Raw genomic sequence first — 18,659 nt, forward strand, 5'->3', positions numbered from 1 at the left:
GTCACTAGCTAATATAGCCCAGGGCAGGGATTTTCAAGCCCTGACCCCAGATGTTGCTGGACTCCAGTTCCCATCATTCCCAGCCACAATGGCCAAAGGTGATGGGAGCGCTAAGCCAGCAACGTCTGTGGGCCCCAGTTTGAGGACCTCTCTCTGCCCCAGGGCACTCACCCTTCCCCACATCAGGCTGACTCCGAAAAGGAGCAAAACCTGCCCACTGAGGCTTCCCAAAGGAAACTGTGGCTTGGAGGGCAATCCCTTGCCAAGGCACATCCTAGCTGCTCTCCAAAAAAGCCTTAGATACATGGAAGCCAATTCATTTCCGTGGTTTTAGGAATAAACCTGTGGTGGGCTGTGGACCCTGCTGCTGTGGCTGGCTGTGCCAGTGCCACTGTCTGAAGCCCCCAAGGGAAGAGGCTGAGAACCAAGATGCTACATGTGTGTTTGGATGGGGAGCAGGATCCTTCCCAGCTCCAGGAGGCCCAGACAACTGACATGTCTGAATCTAAACCAACTCTGCCTTCCAGTTCTGTTGTGAACCTAGTGATGGCGCCAAAGTTCACAAGTGTCTTGTTTCTTCAGTGAATCTGGCCAACTTACAGTGCTTGGTTGATATACAAGTGGTGCCACCCCCCTGCTCCCTGCAAACTTCTTCTCCAGCCTCACGGGCATGGCCAATGAGTTTCTGTGCATTAGTGGTGTTGGCAAACATCCTGCTTTCCCTTTCTTTCCTCCATATTGGGAACTGGTGGCTTGCCACAGCAACCTGGCCAGTGGTGAAACTGAGCATCCGATGCCTTTGAGAGGGGCGGCGGGAACAGGTGCAAAAAGCCACCTGTAGCAAGAATTTGACCAATGGGAAACTCATCTGGAGAAGGGAGCCTCCTTCCACTGTTGAAAAATAGGCCTCAAGCATGTCTTCCAGGGGACAAAAACAATTCCAATGCCCTGGAAGCCAGGGGGGACTACTGTCTGTTCAAAGCACCTGGAGGTGCCATAGGCCTCAGGAACTTCCTTTCAATATGCAGACCTAGAGCCCTTCCATCCTGACCATTGTCTGATGTAACTCTGATTTTCAAAAAGGGATCCGGGAAACTACAGGCCGGTTAGCTTAACATCTGTGCCGGGTAAACTGATGGAAAGCTTACTTAAGGACAAGATTATCAAACATATAGAAGAACAGGCCTCGCTGAAGGAGAACCAGCCTGGCTTCTGCAAGGACAAGTCTTGTCTCACTAACCTTTTGGAGTTCTTTGAGAGTGTCAACAGGCATTTGGATGAAGGTGATCTGGTTGACATAGTATACTTGGACTTCCAGAATGCTTTTGACAAAGTTCCCCACCAAAGTCACTTGGGTAAACTTAGTAGTCATGGGATAAGGGGCCAGCTTCATGTGTGGATGGGTAACTGGTTGAAGGAGGGGAAACAGGGTGGGAATAAATGGACATTTGTCTCTAAATGGAGGGAAGTAAGAAGTGGGGTTCCCCAGGGATCTGTCCTGGGACCAGTGCTCTTTAAGAGGCATGCGCTCGCCTCAGGGGCATCTAGTGGGCTACTGTATGAAACAGGATGCTGGGCTGGATGGGCCTTGGCCTGGTCCAGCAGGGCTGTTTTTATGTTCTTACTGTTCATAAGAACAGGTCCTGAAACCCACTGCTTTTCCAAGACTCCCATCACCTGAAGCAGGGAGGGTGTCTGTGTTGAGCCGAAGCATTTCCCATGTTTTAGGGACTGAACCTAAAGATGGGTTTCTGTCCCCAAAGGAGCCAAGGTTGCCAGATATACTCCTGCTTTGCATTGTGCTTTTGATATTTCAGACAAGATTTAAGACCTGTTTTAATGCGTAGATAAAACAAATGAAAACAAAGAGCTTACAAACTTGAGCAAATGTGGTGTTTCAATCTTAAAACATTGTTGTCATTGTCAATGACAGAGCATTGACAATGATGGTTTAACACTGAAACGCATTTGCTTGAGTTTGTAAGATCTGTTTTATCTACATATTAAAAGAGGTCTTAAATCTTGTCTGGAGTAGGGGAGTGTGTGTGCACACCATTGCCACTATACCAGCTTATTTGTTATTGCAATCAACTTCATGTCTTTGTTTCACAAGCTAGTCTCCACTGGTTTCTTGCAGAAAGGCCAGTGAAGGAACCTGATTCTGACTGAGTCCAAGTGCAGAACATTGTAGTGCCAATGAAGCAAGGTCTCAGGCTTAAGGGCTGCAAAACCCACCAAGCAAACATATAAGAAAACATCTCCCCAGCTGAGGCTGACTCTCTTGCATATACTTTGCTTTTTGCAGGTATGCTGTTCCATAGTTGTCTTTGTTCCTACTCCAAGAGGTCCCATTCCTGCCCATGTGTGCAGGAGGGAGAATCCCCCAAATGGCTTCCCGCCACGGCACTCTATTACTGGAGTGGCTTGCTTCTCATGCACTTGATTGTTGGGTTGCAAATGTGTTACACTTTTGCCTGGATCTAGAAGGGCTGACAGCTCCCTCCCTCCCTCCCTCCCTCCCTTCCTTCCTTGTATCATTTGTTTGTTTATGACCAACAAAGAGAATCCTTTGTGCCAGTTTCTCAAGTGCTGAGACACTGTGCCAGAGAGGACTCTGTTCTACTGCACACATCAACACTCAGTATTTCATATGCTACAGAATTGTATAGAACGATTGAATGGAACACTTGGAAGGGTCCTGGGAGGTCTTCTAGTCCAACCCCCAGAAAACCTTCTGCCAAGGAAAGGTCCACCACTGCATGAGGCATACTGTTCCTCTGTCTAACCTTTTTCCCATTAGGAAATGCCTCCTAATGTCTAGCCTAAAGCTGCTTCCTTATCATTTCAACTCATCAGTTCTAGTCCAGAGCTCAGGAGCAACATGGAATGAATCTGCTCCTGTGTGGAAGCTCTTCAGACATTTAAAAAGGCAGCTGACATATCTCCCCTTAGAGAAAAGGGTAGACATCCTGCAGGCTAAACATACTCCGCTCTTTCCATTGTTCCTCAGGGGACCTTGTTTCCAGGCCCCCCACCAACTTGGTTGCCCTTCTCTGATCATGTCGTCCCAGTTTATAAAAATCCTTCCTAACATGTTGGGTCCCAAACAGCACACAGTGGCTGATATCCTGATGCATGAAGTGTGCCTGTGAAGAGGATGTGCACCGGGAATGTTCAGAGCCGGAGGTGCTCTTACCCCACTCCTCATCAGCCAGGCCGTCCGCCAGCCCTCCAAGCCAGGTTTGGCCAGTGCCGAATGGAGCCGAATGAGACTGCTCATGCTCAGGACACGTCCGCCCAGGCAGCTGCATCCCGGCCCCCACCACTCTGGCTGTCTCCGCCTCAGCAGTGGTGCAAAGAGCAAGCCCTCCGAGGAACGTCTGCCCCCCAGGCCAAGTCGGGGAGGAGAGCCCGGGAGCGGCCATGGCTGCTGCATCAGGAGGAGGTCAGGGCTGCTTCTGCCACACAGCCAGCTGGTTGGCAATTAGGATCCCCCCAGGATGGGGCTTAGGGGAGCTGTCCACCCCCTCCTTGGCACAGTGGCAGTTCCGTCCTGTATAGTGGTGGCGATTCCTGAGACTCCTCGTGGGGTCCCTGCCCCTCTTTGTGGCAGCAGCAGATCAGCGCAGCAGCAGGGGGCTTCGGAAGTGAGAGGGAGGGAGGGGGCCCAATGGAGAGCCTGCCTGGCTGCCTTGAAGCAGAGTTGGGAGGGAGCGGGGCTGAGGAGCTGGGGTGGGCAGGTGCTGGGCAGGCCAGTGACCAGCTGAGCAGCGCTGGTACTCTGGGTCCCCCCTGACCGCAGACGCCGCCGGGCTGCTCTGCATCTGATGGCCCACCTTGAGCACGTAGCAGCCAGTGCTGCCAACACAGCTCCCTCCTGAAGAGCCTGGTTAAGTAGGACAGCAGACGGTGCCAGCAGGGGGCTTGCTGTATTCCAAAACAAGAGGAAAAGTGTCGGGTAGGGGGTAGAGCAATAACAAGAGCCGTCTGGGCAGCTGTTGGGGGTTTCATCTTTCTATCGGCACCAGTTGGATGCCTGCCTGCCTGCCTTATGAGAGGAGGGTAGGGAGAAGCAGGTCGTTGTGGCCAATGAAAATGGACAGCTGCACAGCCAGAGGAGTTCTGCTCAGCCCTGGTAAGAAGCGGAGTTGAGCAGAGTCAGGGCCGGCCCCTTGACCAGTTGAAGGCTGGCCTCCCTGCTTGGCTCAAGACAGGACCCAGACTGCCTGACTGCCTTTGAGGAGTCCAATCACGGAGGGCAGGCTTGGCGGTCACCAAGGCCCACATCTGTGAAAAAGAAAAAATGAACCCTGGACTAGAAGGGAGAGGGGAGGCAAACGATGCCTACCCAAAGGGCTGACAAGGCATGAAGCTGAGTCCCAGATCCTGTCCACACCACGAAAAACTGCCCGGAACTGACTGGCTCCCGGTGTCTCCTTGGTGGCAAACCCGCCAAAGCAGCCGACCCGTCCCTCTAACTGCTCGTGGGTCAGTGCCAGGTGCTTGCAGCCAGCACCGAGGCACTGAAATGCTCCCAACCAGCACCAGTCCCCAGAATGCACCATGCCCTTGCAGGGTGCATTGTGGGATGATGCGTCCCAGCCTCTGCCCCTCTGTGCTGCCCAGGGCAGTCGTGTGTCATTTGGGCACATGATCCGCACGCCCAGGCTCTTCACATTGCCCGTCCTGGCTTGTGATTGTGAGAAAAGGCCCATCATGTTGCAGCAGGAGGAGAACTACTGAGCAAAAGGGAGCCCTCTCAAAATGGCCTCTAAGAAGGCTGAGAGAGACAGCCAGCCAGCCAGCCAGCGACACACTCAGATGAGCATAAGTTTGCCCATCACGGAGCCGATCTCCAGCAAGCTGCGTCCCTTTTAGTCGGCCGGATCTGCCACATCTTCCAGTGCCTCCCTCCACTGCATAGCAAGGCAGGGCTGGAAAGCGACTTGCTTCTCAGGAAGAGCTGCGGCTTCCCTTCAGAAGGCGGCTGCTTGCCTGCTGTCGACCTGCCTTGATAAGCTCATGTGAGTGTATGTTAAGAGGCCTATCTCTTGCCTGGCGCTGCTCCTTGTTAAGAGCCGATGCACTTAAGTCAGTTTCCCATGAATCAGTGCTGTGGAGCCCCCCCTCCCCTCCTCCCCCCTTGGCAGTGATGGATGAGCCAGAGGGAGCCATTTAGACGGTTCCACACACAGCCCCAACCCACACGGTGAATGATTTCCAATGCCGGCTTTAATTTATTTTTAAATGAAATTTGCTATTGATTCTGGATTAAAAGAACAAATCTTGGAGCAGTTACTACTGACAGCAGCCGGCAGGACTTTCCCTGTGGTGGGACAGGGCCATTTTCTCCAGCAGGGAGAAAACCAACGCTGAGATGCAAGACGGGTGACCATTAATCCTGAGGCTTCTGTTTTCACAAAAAGAACTTTTTCCTCCTTTAAGAAGGCAAATGCCAGGATTTTCTCCAGGTGCCAAAGGCTGAGACAGAGGTGAGATAGAAGAGCAGCTGCTGTAGGTGTCAGGTACCATCACTGGGTCATGTCCCTGTGTGGGGGGTGGGGGTGGGTGGGATGCAAGCTGCAGCTGTAGGTGAGGGGTAGTGCGGCATCCCAGAGGCCACTGGGAGCTACTGGCCCGAAGGTGGCAGGCAGGGAAGGAGCACTGGGAGCAGTCGCCTGCGCTGCGACTCAGGAGGAGGGAGCTCCTTCTGTCCACACAAGCAAAGAGGCACATGGCATTAACAAAAAGGCCACACTTTCAACCACTACTGTGGAAGCTCAAAGCTCTTCGGAAGGACCTTGATGGGGGTGGTGACAATCTACATGTCTGTCTCCCACCCTTTCTCCAAGGAGCTCAGAGCAATGTCTCTAGTTCTCCCCCTCCTCTTTGATTTCCACAACAACCCTGTGAGGTAGGTTGGCCTGAAAGGTAGCGGCATGCTCCCAGCCAGTTTCACGGAGGATTTCACCAGGCTCTCCCTGCTTCAAAGCGGACACTGGCAGTCTGTCCTGGTCCTCAGTCACAAACAGGGCAGCAGAGGTGACCAGCAGAGGATGCACCAGCTGCGATGGCCCGGCCTGGGCTGATGTATCCAAGATGTCTGTGGGGGGGTGGGGAGGCAGCAGGTAGTGCAGTCAGCAGCTGGAACATTTCTAACTGGCTGCAGCTGCTTCACTGTGACCCAGGCTGAATGCCGAACATGTCCTTTTATACCCCAAGCAGCAGGACGATTGGAAAAGCCTGAAGCTCCTGTGTGAGGAATTCAAAGGCACAGCGCTCTGGCTGGGAACTGCACCCTGAGACATAACTGGGGGTGGCCTCTGTTGGCTCCTCAGCTTGCAAGGAGCTCCCGGTGAAGTGAAGAGGCCCACCAGAGCAGGCAGCAAAGCTTGATTTCTGTCTAAAGACAACAGCAAACAACCAAGGAAATCAAATAAATTAATAAATCAACCAGAAACAAGGGAGGGGCAAGGACAAGGCGAGCTGTTTAGGGCTAGGCTGTAGAGTTTATACCCAGGATATTGTAGACCTCGAAAAGAAGGGGGGGGGCAACCAGAATGATCAGGGGCCTGGACCCTCTTCCGTAGGCTACAGCATCCAGGGCTCTTTACAAGGAAAAGAGGTGACTACGGGCAGACATGATCAAGGTATATAAAGTTATGCATGGAGCAGAGAAAGTAGACAGAGAGAAATTTTTCCTCCCTCTCTTACAACACTAGAACCAGGGGCCATCCCATGAAATTAGATGTCGGGAAATTTAAGACTGACAAGAGGAAGAACTTTTTCACACAGCGCATATTTAATCTATGGAATTCTTTACCATGGGATGTGGTGATGGCCACTAGCTTGGATGGGTTTAAAAGGGGCTTAGACAAATTCTTGGAGGACTGGTCTATCAATGTCTACTAGTCTGGTGGCTATAGGCGACCTCCAGTCTCAGAGGCACGATGCCTCTGAATACCAGTTTCAGGGGAGCAACAGCAGGAGAGAGGGCATGCACATACCTCTTGCTTGTGGGCTCCCCAGAGGCATCTGGTAGTGGACCACTGTGTGAATCAGGATGCTCAACTGGATAGGCCTCCTTCGGCCTGATCCAGCAGGGCTGGTCTTATGTTCTTATGGTGCCTGTGGCCTCCTCAACTGAGATGGAGAGAGCCTCATTGAGCTGGTGAGCCAGTGAAGCAGGGAAGTCCTTGCTTAACAGACCTGAACCCCCAGTCCCAGGAGGACAGGAGGCCACCCACCTTCTCAAAGAGGACTTTGACAGAGCTGGCCCTTAGAATCCACTCCCAGCATGTCTACAGGCTCCAAGGCTTCTCTGGGTGAGAGCAGTCACTACTGGGAAAATGCCCTGGATGGAGCATGACAGAATTATTCAAAAGTAGGGGGGGGGCAGTATGTACAGCGCTGGAACCCCCCCCTCACCCATGCACAGTTCTCCTTGACTTGAGTCAGCTTCTGCACAGTTCCTTCCATGTGATATTGTTGGTGCGCCTACACTGGCAAATAACCAAGCTTGATGCACAGCAGTAGTGTGGACATGGTGGCCCTGCCAGACAGAAATGGCAGAGAAAGATTACCCTTTGTGGTGGCTTTGTCACCAAAAGACCCATATGGGTGGGGCGGGAGCCTGGGGCATTCTCGAGCCAGGCTGGGAGAGCCCCCGATTAGGAGGCTGTAATGAACTGGGCAAATCACCAGAAGAGAGCTGGTCTTGTGGCTGCAAGTATGACATGTCCCCTTAGCTAAGCAGGGTCTGCCCTGGTTGCATATGAAAGGGAGACTAGAAGTGTGAGCACTGCAAGAGATTCCCCTCCGGGGATGGAGCCGATCTGGGAAGAGCAACTAGGCTCCAAGTTCCTTCCCTGGCAGCCTCTCCAACGAGATAGGGCTGGGAGAGAGACTCCTGCCTGCACCCTTGGAGAAGCCGCTGCCAGTCTGTGTAGACAATACTGAGCTAGATGGACCAATGGTCTGACTCAGTAGATGGCAGCTTCCTATGTTCCTATGCACCAGAGGACTGAGCTGTCATCTGCGCAGCAACCCGATCCCCATCTCGGCACATCAGCCCGGAGCTCGGAATTGACATGAATGGGGCCCAGCCCATAGCTGTGGGAAATTCTTTCCCCGGGAGCAGCAGCGCTGATGACTTGTCTGCTGCTGCCCGGACCGCCTGCCCTTGACCAGGGTCTCCGGGCCACTGGCCCGCGGAGAAAGCCGCAAGGGGGCGCTGCCTCCGCCTCCCGCCCAGGGCCGAAGCCCCGCGAGCGCTGTCCGGGCGCGTGGTGCTGAACGGGCCCGTCCGCAGCCCGAGCCGCCGGAGGAGCTGTCCGCGGAGCGGTGCTGAAGCTAGCCGCGGCTTCGGGGCTGCTGACGGCAAGAAAGCGAGGTGGCCTCCCGGCGCTTTCCAGCCACGGGCTCTTTCCCGCGGGGTGGGGATTTGGGGGCCGGGTCTGAGACACACGCGCCCGCCTCCCCGCAGAAGTGCGCGGGCTTTGTGCTCCAGGCAGGCGCCGGCTTCTGTTAAGAATAATGCACTCAATAATAGATGGCGTGGATGATAAATAATCCACGAGAGATCTGATCCACTTTCCCCGGTGTGCCTCAGTGGACTGGCAGCCCGATCCGAAGCACGTTGGCTGGGCAGGAAGCCCCACCGCGTCCAGTGGGGTTTAGCCTCCAGCAAGTGGGTTTCAGGTTGCCGCCATCCTTAGCCCCATTAGAAGCCCGGGGGTGGGGTGGGGGTGTCAGAGGAGGCAACTCAGGTGGCGCCTCTCTCGGGCTCCCCGCCGAATGCCGCCCCATTGGCAGGCTGGCGATTAGGTTACCCACGCAGCTCTACCTGACGAATGGCTAGCCTGTAGACAACTCGGTTCTCGGGTGGGGGGAGGCAGAGGGAGGCACCACCTGAGCTGCTCCTCTGGCTTGTTCGGACCAGCCAGCCCCTCCTGCCCCATAGATAGACGCTGGCACCAAGAGCAGCTGAGGACTCCTTTCTGGGAGCGGGGTGTGTGTGGGGGGGGGGGGGGGGAGATTCTCACTCCCTGTCCTGGCCTCCTTCCTCACGTCAAGGAGGGTCAGGTCAATGTTCTCATCTCCCTCCTTCATGTCCTGGAAAGGATGGCGGGGAGAATGGGGGCGGTGCGAGGGGGGAGTAATTGGGGAACCCCCTTGTCTTGGCTTAAGCAGACCCTTCCCATCCCTCTCGCCTGCAGAAAAGTAACCCACCCACCTATTTCTCCAGGAAGTGTGTGTGTGTGTGTGTGTGGTGGTGGGGGGTAATACAAAGTGAAAAATACTGAAGTTAATTCGCTGATCTAAACGGATAAGAAACAGCACGCTGTTTCCTGCCTGCCTCCTCGCACCTTAATGTCAAATATATGATCTCCCCCTCCCCCAAAGAGGAAAGGGGGTCAGTGCTGGCCCCCTGCGCTGCTGGGCGCTGCCTTCCCCCGCTCCCCCCGCCAGCAGAGCCAGAGCTGCAGCCGCTGTCAACCCCCGCCCCGTCGCCCCCCCCCCCCCCCAGGCCCGCAGCCACCGCCGGCGCCGCTTTAAAAACGACCCCCTCGGAGAAACTTTGATGCTAAATCAAGCCCTCGGATCCCTCCGCCGGACTGGAGAGCCGCTGCACTGTGGCGCTCTCCTCCGCCGTAGGGAAGAGTCCCGCAGTCTCCAGCAGGCAGCAGCGCGGAGCCGAGCCGAGCGGCGGAGAGGCGGGCAGGGCGAGGCAGGCGGCAGCAGCGCGGCGGAGGCTGGCCGTGCCTGATGTGAGACGGGGGCCAGGCGGGCGCCAGCGAGCCAGCGAGATGGGGGGCGCCTTCGGCCTGACCCTGGCCCTTTGCCACTCCGTGGGGCTCTACCTGCAGCTCGGCGCCTCCTCGCGCCCCCCGCAGTGGGAGAACCAGCTCTCGGGCAACGGTGAGTGAGCGGAGCCGGCCGGGGAGGGGAGGGGGGACCGGAGGGCCACCTGGGACCGTCCCCTGGGACCGTCCGGGACTCCGCACCTCTCAGGCGCCTTTCAGCCCGCCTTGCTCGCCCCCGCCCCGCAGATGGGCATTCCGGTCTAGCACGACTCGGGTTACTGCCCCCCCCCACGTGTGTCTCTGGGGCACGGACTGAGGAGATCGGAGCCCGCCTTTGGTTGGGGCGACTGCGGGGGGTTGGGGCGCTACTTGGCGCGACGGCTGGATGCGGAGTCCGAGGCGGCTCTGCTCCTCCGGGACTCCGGCGCCCCCTGCTGGGAGGGCCCTTGGCGGCGCCTCAAAGTGCCCTCTCCGGAGGATGCCGCCGCTTGGAGGCAGAAGGCGATGCGCTGAGAAGGGCGGGGAGGGCGGGGGGGGGACTCGGACACCCCAGCGCCTTCTCCTACTGTCTGCCCCCGCCCCCCCCCTCGTGTGTGTTTTTTTGGGGCTGGAACTGCGTCTCTCCCGCTGAGGGGCCGGGAGGCGGTGGGAAAGGGTGCGCGTCGCCCTTGGTGCCCTCATTTTATGGGTGTTTGTGGCTGCAGGGAGGGAGCCCCCCGACCGGTCGTTCGCAAGCGGCAGAGCAGTGTGGCGAGGACACGCTCCGCTCTCTCTCACGGAAGGAGTCGGAATCGGTCCTGGAGCTTCTGTGCTGGGGTCGGGGGAGGCAAGAGGCGCAGGAATGGAGCAGAGGAGTCTCTGTGGGCGCTCTCGGTTCTCTCCTTCCCTCCCTGCCCGGGAAGTTGAGTTGGGAGCCAGCCTGGAGAGTCGAAAGCAACCCCTCCTCCAGGCAAAGAGCTCTCCAGGTAGGCAGGAAGGCGCGGTGGGGGGAGGGGCAGTGGGAGGGGTCAAGTACCCCCCCATTATCCATGTGAAAAGGAAAGAAAGGTGTGTGTGTGTGTGTGTGTGTGTGTGTGTGTGTGTGTGTGTGTGTGTGAACTGTAATGCAAGTGTGTGCACAGTCACAGTTTTGATGGATTAGCTCCAAGAGTTTCTCTCAAGTGAAACTTTACAAGCCACCCTCCCTCCCCCCCAGCTCTGCCCTCCTCTGAGTGTCCACCCCAATTCCCCCACCATGAAGGGCTCAAGCGGAGTCCCTGCATCCACCCCAAAGGGACACCCTGGACTTTCTCCACACAGCCATGAGTGGAGCCCCCGCCCCTGCCCCCACCACCAGATTTTGGGCAGCTGCAGTGTGGCCATGCAAGCACAATGGGCTCTCTGGACCATCCAGGGTGCATGAGGCCGCCAGGGAGGTCCAGGTCTGGTCAGTGCCTGGCTGGGTGACGCTTGGGAGCCCTCTGCCCACGGCCTCTCCAGAAAGGCCTGCCACCAAATGCCACCAGCACCACCACTTCCTTCCCTGAAATGCTTGGGCCAACAGTTGGGGGGTGGGGAAGAGCTGTTGCCTTCAGGCAAGTGGGTTTCCCAAGAACATGGACTGACCAGTGACAGGAATGGGCTGCTGGACTAGGTGGCCTTTTGGTGGCTCCGGCAGGGCTGCTCTTGCCTGGGGGGCACCTGCCATGCCATTGTGGGCAGCGAGCCCCGAGTGCCATGGCCAGCTGGAGCCACATCTTTCAAAACTGCCCAACTGCCCTTTGGAGACTTGCCTCCTTCCTCTGTGTGATGATTTGGATAAGGTGTGTGCTTTGCATTGCAATTTCTCCTAGAGATGGGCTGGCTAAAAGTCCAAACCAAAGGCGGAGGATGCATGATGGATTCTTCCCTGGGGCAGTGCAGAGGGGGGAGCAGCGTCCGGCCCAGGGGCTGTTCAGCAGACTGTGGCTGCTGCCTGTCCCTGTACGGAGGCAAAGAGGACGTGGGAGTCCGCCCCCCCCCCCGCAAAGAAGGAAGCCGTAGACTTCTAGGTGGCGTATGGCAGAGATGCTGTGCGAGGGGTGTTGTTGTTGTTGTTGTTGTTGTTGTTGTTGTTGTTGCTGTGAGACAGTCAGGCTCAGGCACCCCTCCCTTCTTCTTTCCCTCCCTTCTTTCCCTGACTGATTTTCCTTCCCTCTGGCAGGAATGGCCTCTTTCTGGCAAGGGGAGGAAAGGGAAGTTGTATGTTAGCAACCAGTGGCTCAGTCTGGAGCCAGCAGTGGCCCAGACGCTACTGTGGCTGGTCCCTGCTGAAGACTGAAGGCATGTCCAGGAGGGCTGAAGGAGGAGTCCAGGGCTGGCCTGCTCTTCTTCTCACTCTGTGGTGGGGGGAAGAGGAGAGCTGGTCCGGTGGGAGCAAGCAGAACTCGTCCCCTTAGCTAAGCAGGGTCCGCCCTGGTTGCAATTGAATGGGAGACTTGATGTGTGAGCACTGGAAGATGCTCGCCTTAGGGGATGGAAAGATATTCCCTTTAGCAAATATCTTATATATGACTATAAGATATTTCCCTAAGGGGATGATGGAGCCACTCTGGGAAGAGCAGAAGGTTCCAGGTTCCCTGGCAGCATCTCCAAGATAGGACTGGAAGAGACTCCTGCCTGCAACCTCGGAGAAGCCGCTGCTAGTCTGTGAAGACAATACTGAGCTACAGTAGATGGACCAAGGGTCTGACTCGGTATATGGCAACTTCCTACGTTCTGGCTGAGGTAGCAGTGGGGAGGAAATCTGTGCTCATGAGGCTGCAGGCAGCTCCCACCCCAACCCCATCCGATGGTTTCCCTTGGTGTTGTGGCAGATGCTGCTCAGCAGAGAAACTTGCCCTTCCCTAGTTCCAGAAGAGTCCGTGGCCTTTTGCTGGGGTCTGCAAATGTGTGTGTCCTGGGGGGGCGGATTCTTCTGGAGCAGCACTGATGGGAGCAGCGAGGTGGCAGCGGATTCAGCAGAGGGTAGTTCTGCAGCAACTCACTTAATCACAGCCAAACCCTTTATTAACGAGGCTGGGAGAAGCAGTGAGTAAGTGGGTCATGTATAATAAGCCGTCTCTGTTCAGTAGGTGAATACCAATTTGATAAAAGCAGCGTGCCCTGGAAACCCGTATCAATGGCTGCTTAGCAGATTGGAGATTGATCACTTCATTATTTGCTGGTGCAGCTTACTCCCAGCACATCACGACGATGGTGTGGAGGAGGCCCTGAGAACTCTCTTGGAAGCAAGGAGCACCAAATCCACCACCGGGCAGGAGCAGGGACGGGGCGGGGTACTGTCCCCACCACCTGCCCTCCTTGGCTAGTGATCCACCCAACAGGAACTGGGCCCAGGCCATCTTGCAGATCTTGCAGAAACCCAATCTGATGTGTGTATTTGATCCTCTTCCCCACATGAGATGACTTTGGGCAGTGAGCCTGCTTCCCTCCCCATGAGAGACCCAGAGGGAGTGTGAAGGCAAAGCAGCAGGGAGACTGGATGAGCTGGGGGGCAGGGCGGCTGCAGCCCTTTGGGGGTAGAGCTGTGTCAGGAGGGGCAAGCCAGGATGTGGGCGGCAGAACGGGAGGCGGAAGAAACCCAGAGGGGACCAGAGCAGATGGGGTCGGAAGAGGGGCTGGGTTGAGGAAGGGCCGAAGCAGAGCAAAGCCAGGGCCAGCAGAAAGCAGAATGAGGGGCAGGGAGAGGAGAGAGGCTGCCAGCCGTGGTGCTTGGGCAGCCCATGCCAGCCTCTGAAAGAGGAGACGGGAAGAGGCTCCTGGTCAACTCGAGGACCTGAGAGAGCCTTCCGTCCAAGGCAGGGGGAGCCAGTTCCTGCCCTGCAAAATGCCCGTGGCCTTGCCGAGTGGCAGCTGCCAGTGGTCCTTCTACTCCAGGTGCGGCAGGGGAAATGAGAGTCCAGTGAGCTCCTCTTGGGAAACCCACAGAGGTGGAAAGGATCTCCGTGCTGGCCGGCTCTCCTGCTCCTTCGGCACAGGCTCTCACCACCTCGCACGGGCAGAGCTCCCCAGACCGAAACCCTTCAAGCACAAGGGGATGTCTGCACGGGGATGCGTGCAGTGACGAGGAGGTCCCAGCCTCCTATGGTCCACACTCCCAGGACTGCTTGTGGGCAGGACCGAGGGGGAGCTGCTGGCCGGCCCGGGGGCTCGGCAGCACTGCTGCTGCAGGTGGCCGGGGGGTGTGCAGCATCTTCCAGGCCCAGCCAGGTCAGCTGAGCTGAGGAGGCCGGTGGGGTCCTCCAGCTGGCCTATCTAGCTGCTCTCTCCAGCCTTCTGGCTCCGAAGCCTGCACAACTCCTCCTTCAGCGCAGGCTCTTCTGCTGCTGCTGCTGCTGCCGCCCCTCTGCTAAACATAAGAGAATCATCGCCACCACTTAAAAAGGTGCCCCTCTGCTCAGGTAGCCGGGGCACGGGGCGACTTTGCCCAGGGCTCCCCCCCCCCCGCTCAGAGACCACCACAGGCTGGGCCTCTCTTCCTCGCTCCCTGCCAGCCCCCAGGAGGGAGTTTCTGCTGCAGCCCACCTCCCCAGCCTGCCTCTTAACTTCCCCCGTCGGCAAGTCCCTTCCATTATTCATGCCTCCTGCGTTGCAGGCAGTCTGTGGATGCCAGGCGGTGCCACGCCTGTCTTCCTTCTTCAGAGCAGAGCCAGGCCGAGTGCTTTGTAAACAGCCCTGCCAGAGCCGGCGGGAGCGTGGTCCTCCCCTTCCTTCCACCGAAACTGGCACTCGCCTGGGACTGCCTGGGACCAGGGTCGATAGACGGCCACTTTGGATGGCCACTGGGCAGTGAAGGCACCAGCCAGGCAGGACCCTGTCCCCGCTCTGCTGCTGCCTTCTTTGTCTCCGCCACTGATGGTTCGCCTGTCCATTATCCTCACGGAGACACTTTGCATTCCGCTCGATTTCCTCAAGCTTCCAGCAGGGAATTCTCCGCCCACCGTGTTTTCCCTGCTGCTCCTCTTGGGGCTGCCATTCACGGATGACATGGCTCCCCCTGCCAAATGGACCTGCACCCCTCCCCTCTGCAGCGGGCAAAGGATCTGGCGGGCCATTAATTTCCCATCCTGAACTCCTCAAAAGAGTCACAGGCAGCCGCGGATGCCAGAGCAGAGCAGATGCCTGTCCTTGCCCAGAACAGAGGGGCTGGCCTGACCCCACAGAACAGCCCCCCCCCCCAGCCAGGGTCCCAGCTCAGGCAGAAACCCCGTGCCCAGCCCCTTCCGTTCACCCACAGGAGCGCTGCCGCCGCCCTCGGGTGCAGCTCCTGCTCACCTGAAGGGGACTTGCACCCGAGCCCTCCCTGCTGGATTGTGCTGCATGTCCGTCTCTCCGTGGGGGGCCCCCAAGGACTCCGGCTTCCCTCTGCTCTGTGCCTTGAGGGCTCGGGGGCTTGGCCCGAGGATTCTCTCCTGGCTGCCTCTTCCTCAGCCCCAGCCGTGAGCCCCAGCCGTGAGCCCCAGCCACTCCTGGGTCTCTTCACAAAAGGAGAAGCGTGTGGGAGGAAGTGGCTTTGTCCTCTCAGGGTCTCTCCTTAGGACCTGGGGGTTGCTGGGAGGGGGGAGAGGCAGCAGCCAGCCCCAGGCCCCACGGAGGGGGCAGACGTCACCCAAACGTACATGGACTGCAGCACAGTCTGCAAGATGCTTCAGAGGCACAACACGATCCAGATCCAGCATCCTCCCGCAGAGAACCTACCCCAGGGGCATCTCGGGAAGGGAGGAGGCAAGGCCTGAAGCCGAGGGAACAAGGCTGGCAGCGGGAGGGGGCAGAGGGCAAGACAGACAGCCAGAGCCCTGCCTTCCGTCTCCATCTCCCAGCGGCTGCTTAAGATTGAGGGCCCTTGTCTGCCGCTGAGAGCTCGAGGGTCAGATCCATCCATGGACAAGTCCCAGCCGGCCCACTGAGCTGTGCCCTGCTAGTGGCTAAGCCCCAAGAAGGGAACCTGCCAGGGGAGCCTTGCTGGATGGACTGAAGTGGAGCCACGTTGTCCAGCAGAAAGGGGTTTCTGTTTCCCCACCGTGAGCAGACAGATGCCTCTGGGAAGGCTGGAAGAGGGACTTGCAGGGCAAGGAGCTCTCTCCCACCGCTGCTTCCCTGCCACTGACTGGAGGTGGCTTGTAGGCATCAGGACTATTGGCCATGGGTAGACTTGCCCTCCGTGACTGTATCTAATTCCCCTTTCAAGCTGCCCAGGCAAGGGGCTGTCACCGGGTCCTATGTCCGAATGGGTGGCATCATGTCCTGACATAGTGCTCTGGGGGGAGGAGGACTCCCTCCTGTCCCTGCTCTGAAGCTGCTGCCTGTCAGGGGGTGGCCTTGGGCTCTAGAGTCATCGTGAGAGCAAGAGGGAGGCGCCTCTGTCCTCCACATGCACACTTCGTTCGATCAGCCTCTGCCCTGCTCCTACCCTCCTCATCTCTTCTTCTAGCCTAAGAAGAGCAGCTGCTGTAGCCTTTCCTTGCAAGGAAGGGGCTCCATCCCCTCCCATGATCATTTTGGTTGCCCTTCTCTGCACCTTTCCCAGCTCTACAGTATCCCTCTTGGAGATGGGCTGACTAGTGGTGTCTTCCAAGGGCAGCTGCACTGCAGGCATCACAAAGGTTTCTCAGCATTGGCAGGTGTGTGTTGGATCCTTTCCCTCTGCCACACACTGAACTGCCATTTTCCTTGAGTTCTGCCCCCTGACCCCAAGATCTGTCTCCTGATTAGTTGCCACCAGTTCAGACCCATCCGTGGGCTTCTGTGCCCCCATGTACCTCTACTTGCACTGAACCACATTTGCCATTTTGTTGCCCAGTCGGATGATACCTTTTTGGAGCTCACTGCTCTCTCCTCTGGTTTTTGCCACCCTGAACACTTTGGTGTCTGGCACATACCCGGCCACCTCACTGCTTACCCCTAAGAGAGCATTAATAAACAAGTTAAAAGCCACAGGTCCCAATACAGATTCGGGGGGGGGCACTTCTTCCTTTCCTCCATTGGGAGTGCTGGCCCATTTATTCCTGCTCTCTGCTTCATTCAGTAACCAGTCTCCAGTCCATTCAACGGGCAGGGGGTGGGAGGAAGCCCGCAGTCCTCTATCTATGTCTTCTTCACACACACACGCCCAGCCATCCAGGACACTCCGTGAGGCAGGCAGGCGGCCTGGGGCTTTCAGCTGGAGAGACTGGGAGAGGCAAGTGCGGAAGGAGGATGGGAAGAAGGGTGGCTCCTTCCTTGACGGTGAGCTCTGCACTCCAGTGGCCCACTGGCCAGGCTAATGGCCAGCCGCTGCTTCCGGGGAGGGGGGGACCCTGAGGCCTTGCACTGTAGGCATGTGAGGAGGAGATCAAGAGGCAGGCTGAGATGGGAAGTGGGCAGCACTGGCATTTCATCCTTTCCCCTTCCCCTCTTTTGGTCCCTGCTCAGTCGACCATTGGCTGCAACAAGGCACATGGTGCGGTCACCACAGAGAACTCTTGGGCAGTCAGCTGACTGGCGTCCACCAGGTCAGCTGACAGTGTTTTCCTGAGCTCTCCAGGGCAGCTGCCCATCAGATTCTGCAGCCCTTGAGACAACACCGTCCAACCACCCTTTGGCTTCCCAGCACAGCAAATGCTCATGCTCCCTGTACATTTGGATGAGAGCCCCCTTGGACATCGTGGAACTAGTCATCTGACAAAGAACAAAAACCACCAAAGGGGTGGGGGGTGGATTCCATTGCTGCTCCTCTCACAATGCTGGCAGGGGGTGTCTTAGTGACTGGAAGTGAATGATAATAGTGGTTCTTCCAGGTTACATAAAGGTGTGGTTCATTTTGTGAGTGAGTGAGCTCTTCTGGATGTATCTGCAGGCCTTCGCCATGGGGCTGGCTGGCTGGCTGGCGTGGCTTGAGCAACCTCCTCCTCACTCCCTGTTTGTGGCACACAGCTGAGGGGGCTGCTCAGTAAGGGGCCTCAAAGCCTTTTCAGTCTGATGAGTTCACTTCACTCCAGGCCTGCTGTCTGCTCTCTGGTCTGTACCTTGATGGGCAAAAATGCATCGTGGCCGGAGAGAATGGAATCAGTGCCCCCCCCGCCCCCCGGAGACACCTTTAATTAGGGTTTCAAGCCAGATGTATGTGTGGATGCTGGTTTGAGTCTCTAGAGGGGGTTGTGTGTAGGCCACCTTCTATGTGGGACTTGGTGCATCTCCTGCCCCACAGGACCAGTTAGGGAGCTCTCATCAGGGACCCAAAGAAGGTTCTTTTTGTCTCTCTTCCGTCACTTTTGGAATATGATCTGTGCGGTTAGAGGTTTCAAACTAGAATGCACATTCTTATCAGTGTGGCTCTTGCTTCCAGCTGAAAGAATTGCAAAAAGGAGCAGGGGAGCAACTGAAGTATCACTTGTGGAAACAGCCTCTGCCTTGTAGGACTTTTTATCATCTTCTTGTTGGGAAACTCTCTCAGCATCTGTGCAAACAATGCTGTGTGTGTGTGTGTGTGTGTGTGTGTGTGTGTGTGTGTGTGTGTGTGAGTGAGAGAGAGAGAGAGAGAGAGAGAGAGAGAGAGAACTCACAATATGTGTTCAGTGCTTCTGCAGCCCTACAAAAAAAGTGAGAATTAGCTTTGCCTCCCTTGCAGATAGGAAAGTGTGAAGATACATTAGCTGGTTGCTGACAGGAATGCCACATCCCTGAGGAGATTCCTCAGTGCTTAGCTTTGTGAGAAGCTCTCATGCCTTTCAGTAGCAGCATGGAGAGAAGTGTGCCTGTGGCAGTTTCTCCCCTCACTGGGACAGAATTTGAAGAAGCCACACTTGTCAAATATGTCCCTGCTCTTACGTTCTTATCCAGTCATAATGGCTCAGA

The 18,659-nt window shown here is 56.8% G+C and overlaps 1 protein-coding gene across 1 annotated transcript in view; it reads left to right on the forward strand.

Moving 5' to 3' along the window:
- Positions 1–9,634: 9,634 nt before the first annotated feature.
- The window catches only part of VSTM2L (V-set and transmembrane domain containing 2 like), a 96,508-nt gene continuing 87,483 nt past the window's right edge, over positions 9,635–18,659 (forward strand). Inside the window, exon 1 of the mRNA XM_053249870.1 lies at positions 9,635–9,921. Within this exon, the coding sequence (XP_053105845.1) occupies positions 9,810–9,921 (112 nt within the window). The 5' untranslated portion in view covers positions 9,635–9,809. The remainder of the gene's footprint in view (positions 9,922–18,659) is intronic.

The sequence above is a fragment of the Hemicordylus capensis genome, chromosome 4 (assembly GCF_027244095.1).
Source record: "Hemicordylus capensis ecotype Gifberg chromosome 4, rHemCap1.1.pri, whole genome shotgun sequence".
Taxonomy (NCBI): domain Eukaryota; kingdom Metazoa; phylum Chordata; class Lepidosauria; order Squamata; family Cordylidae; genus Hemicordylus; species Hemicordylus capensis.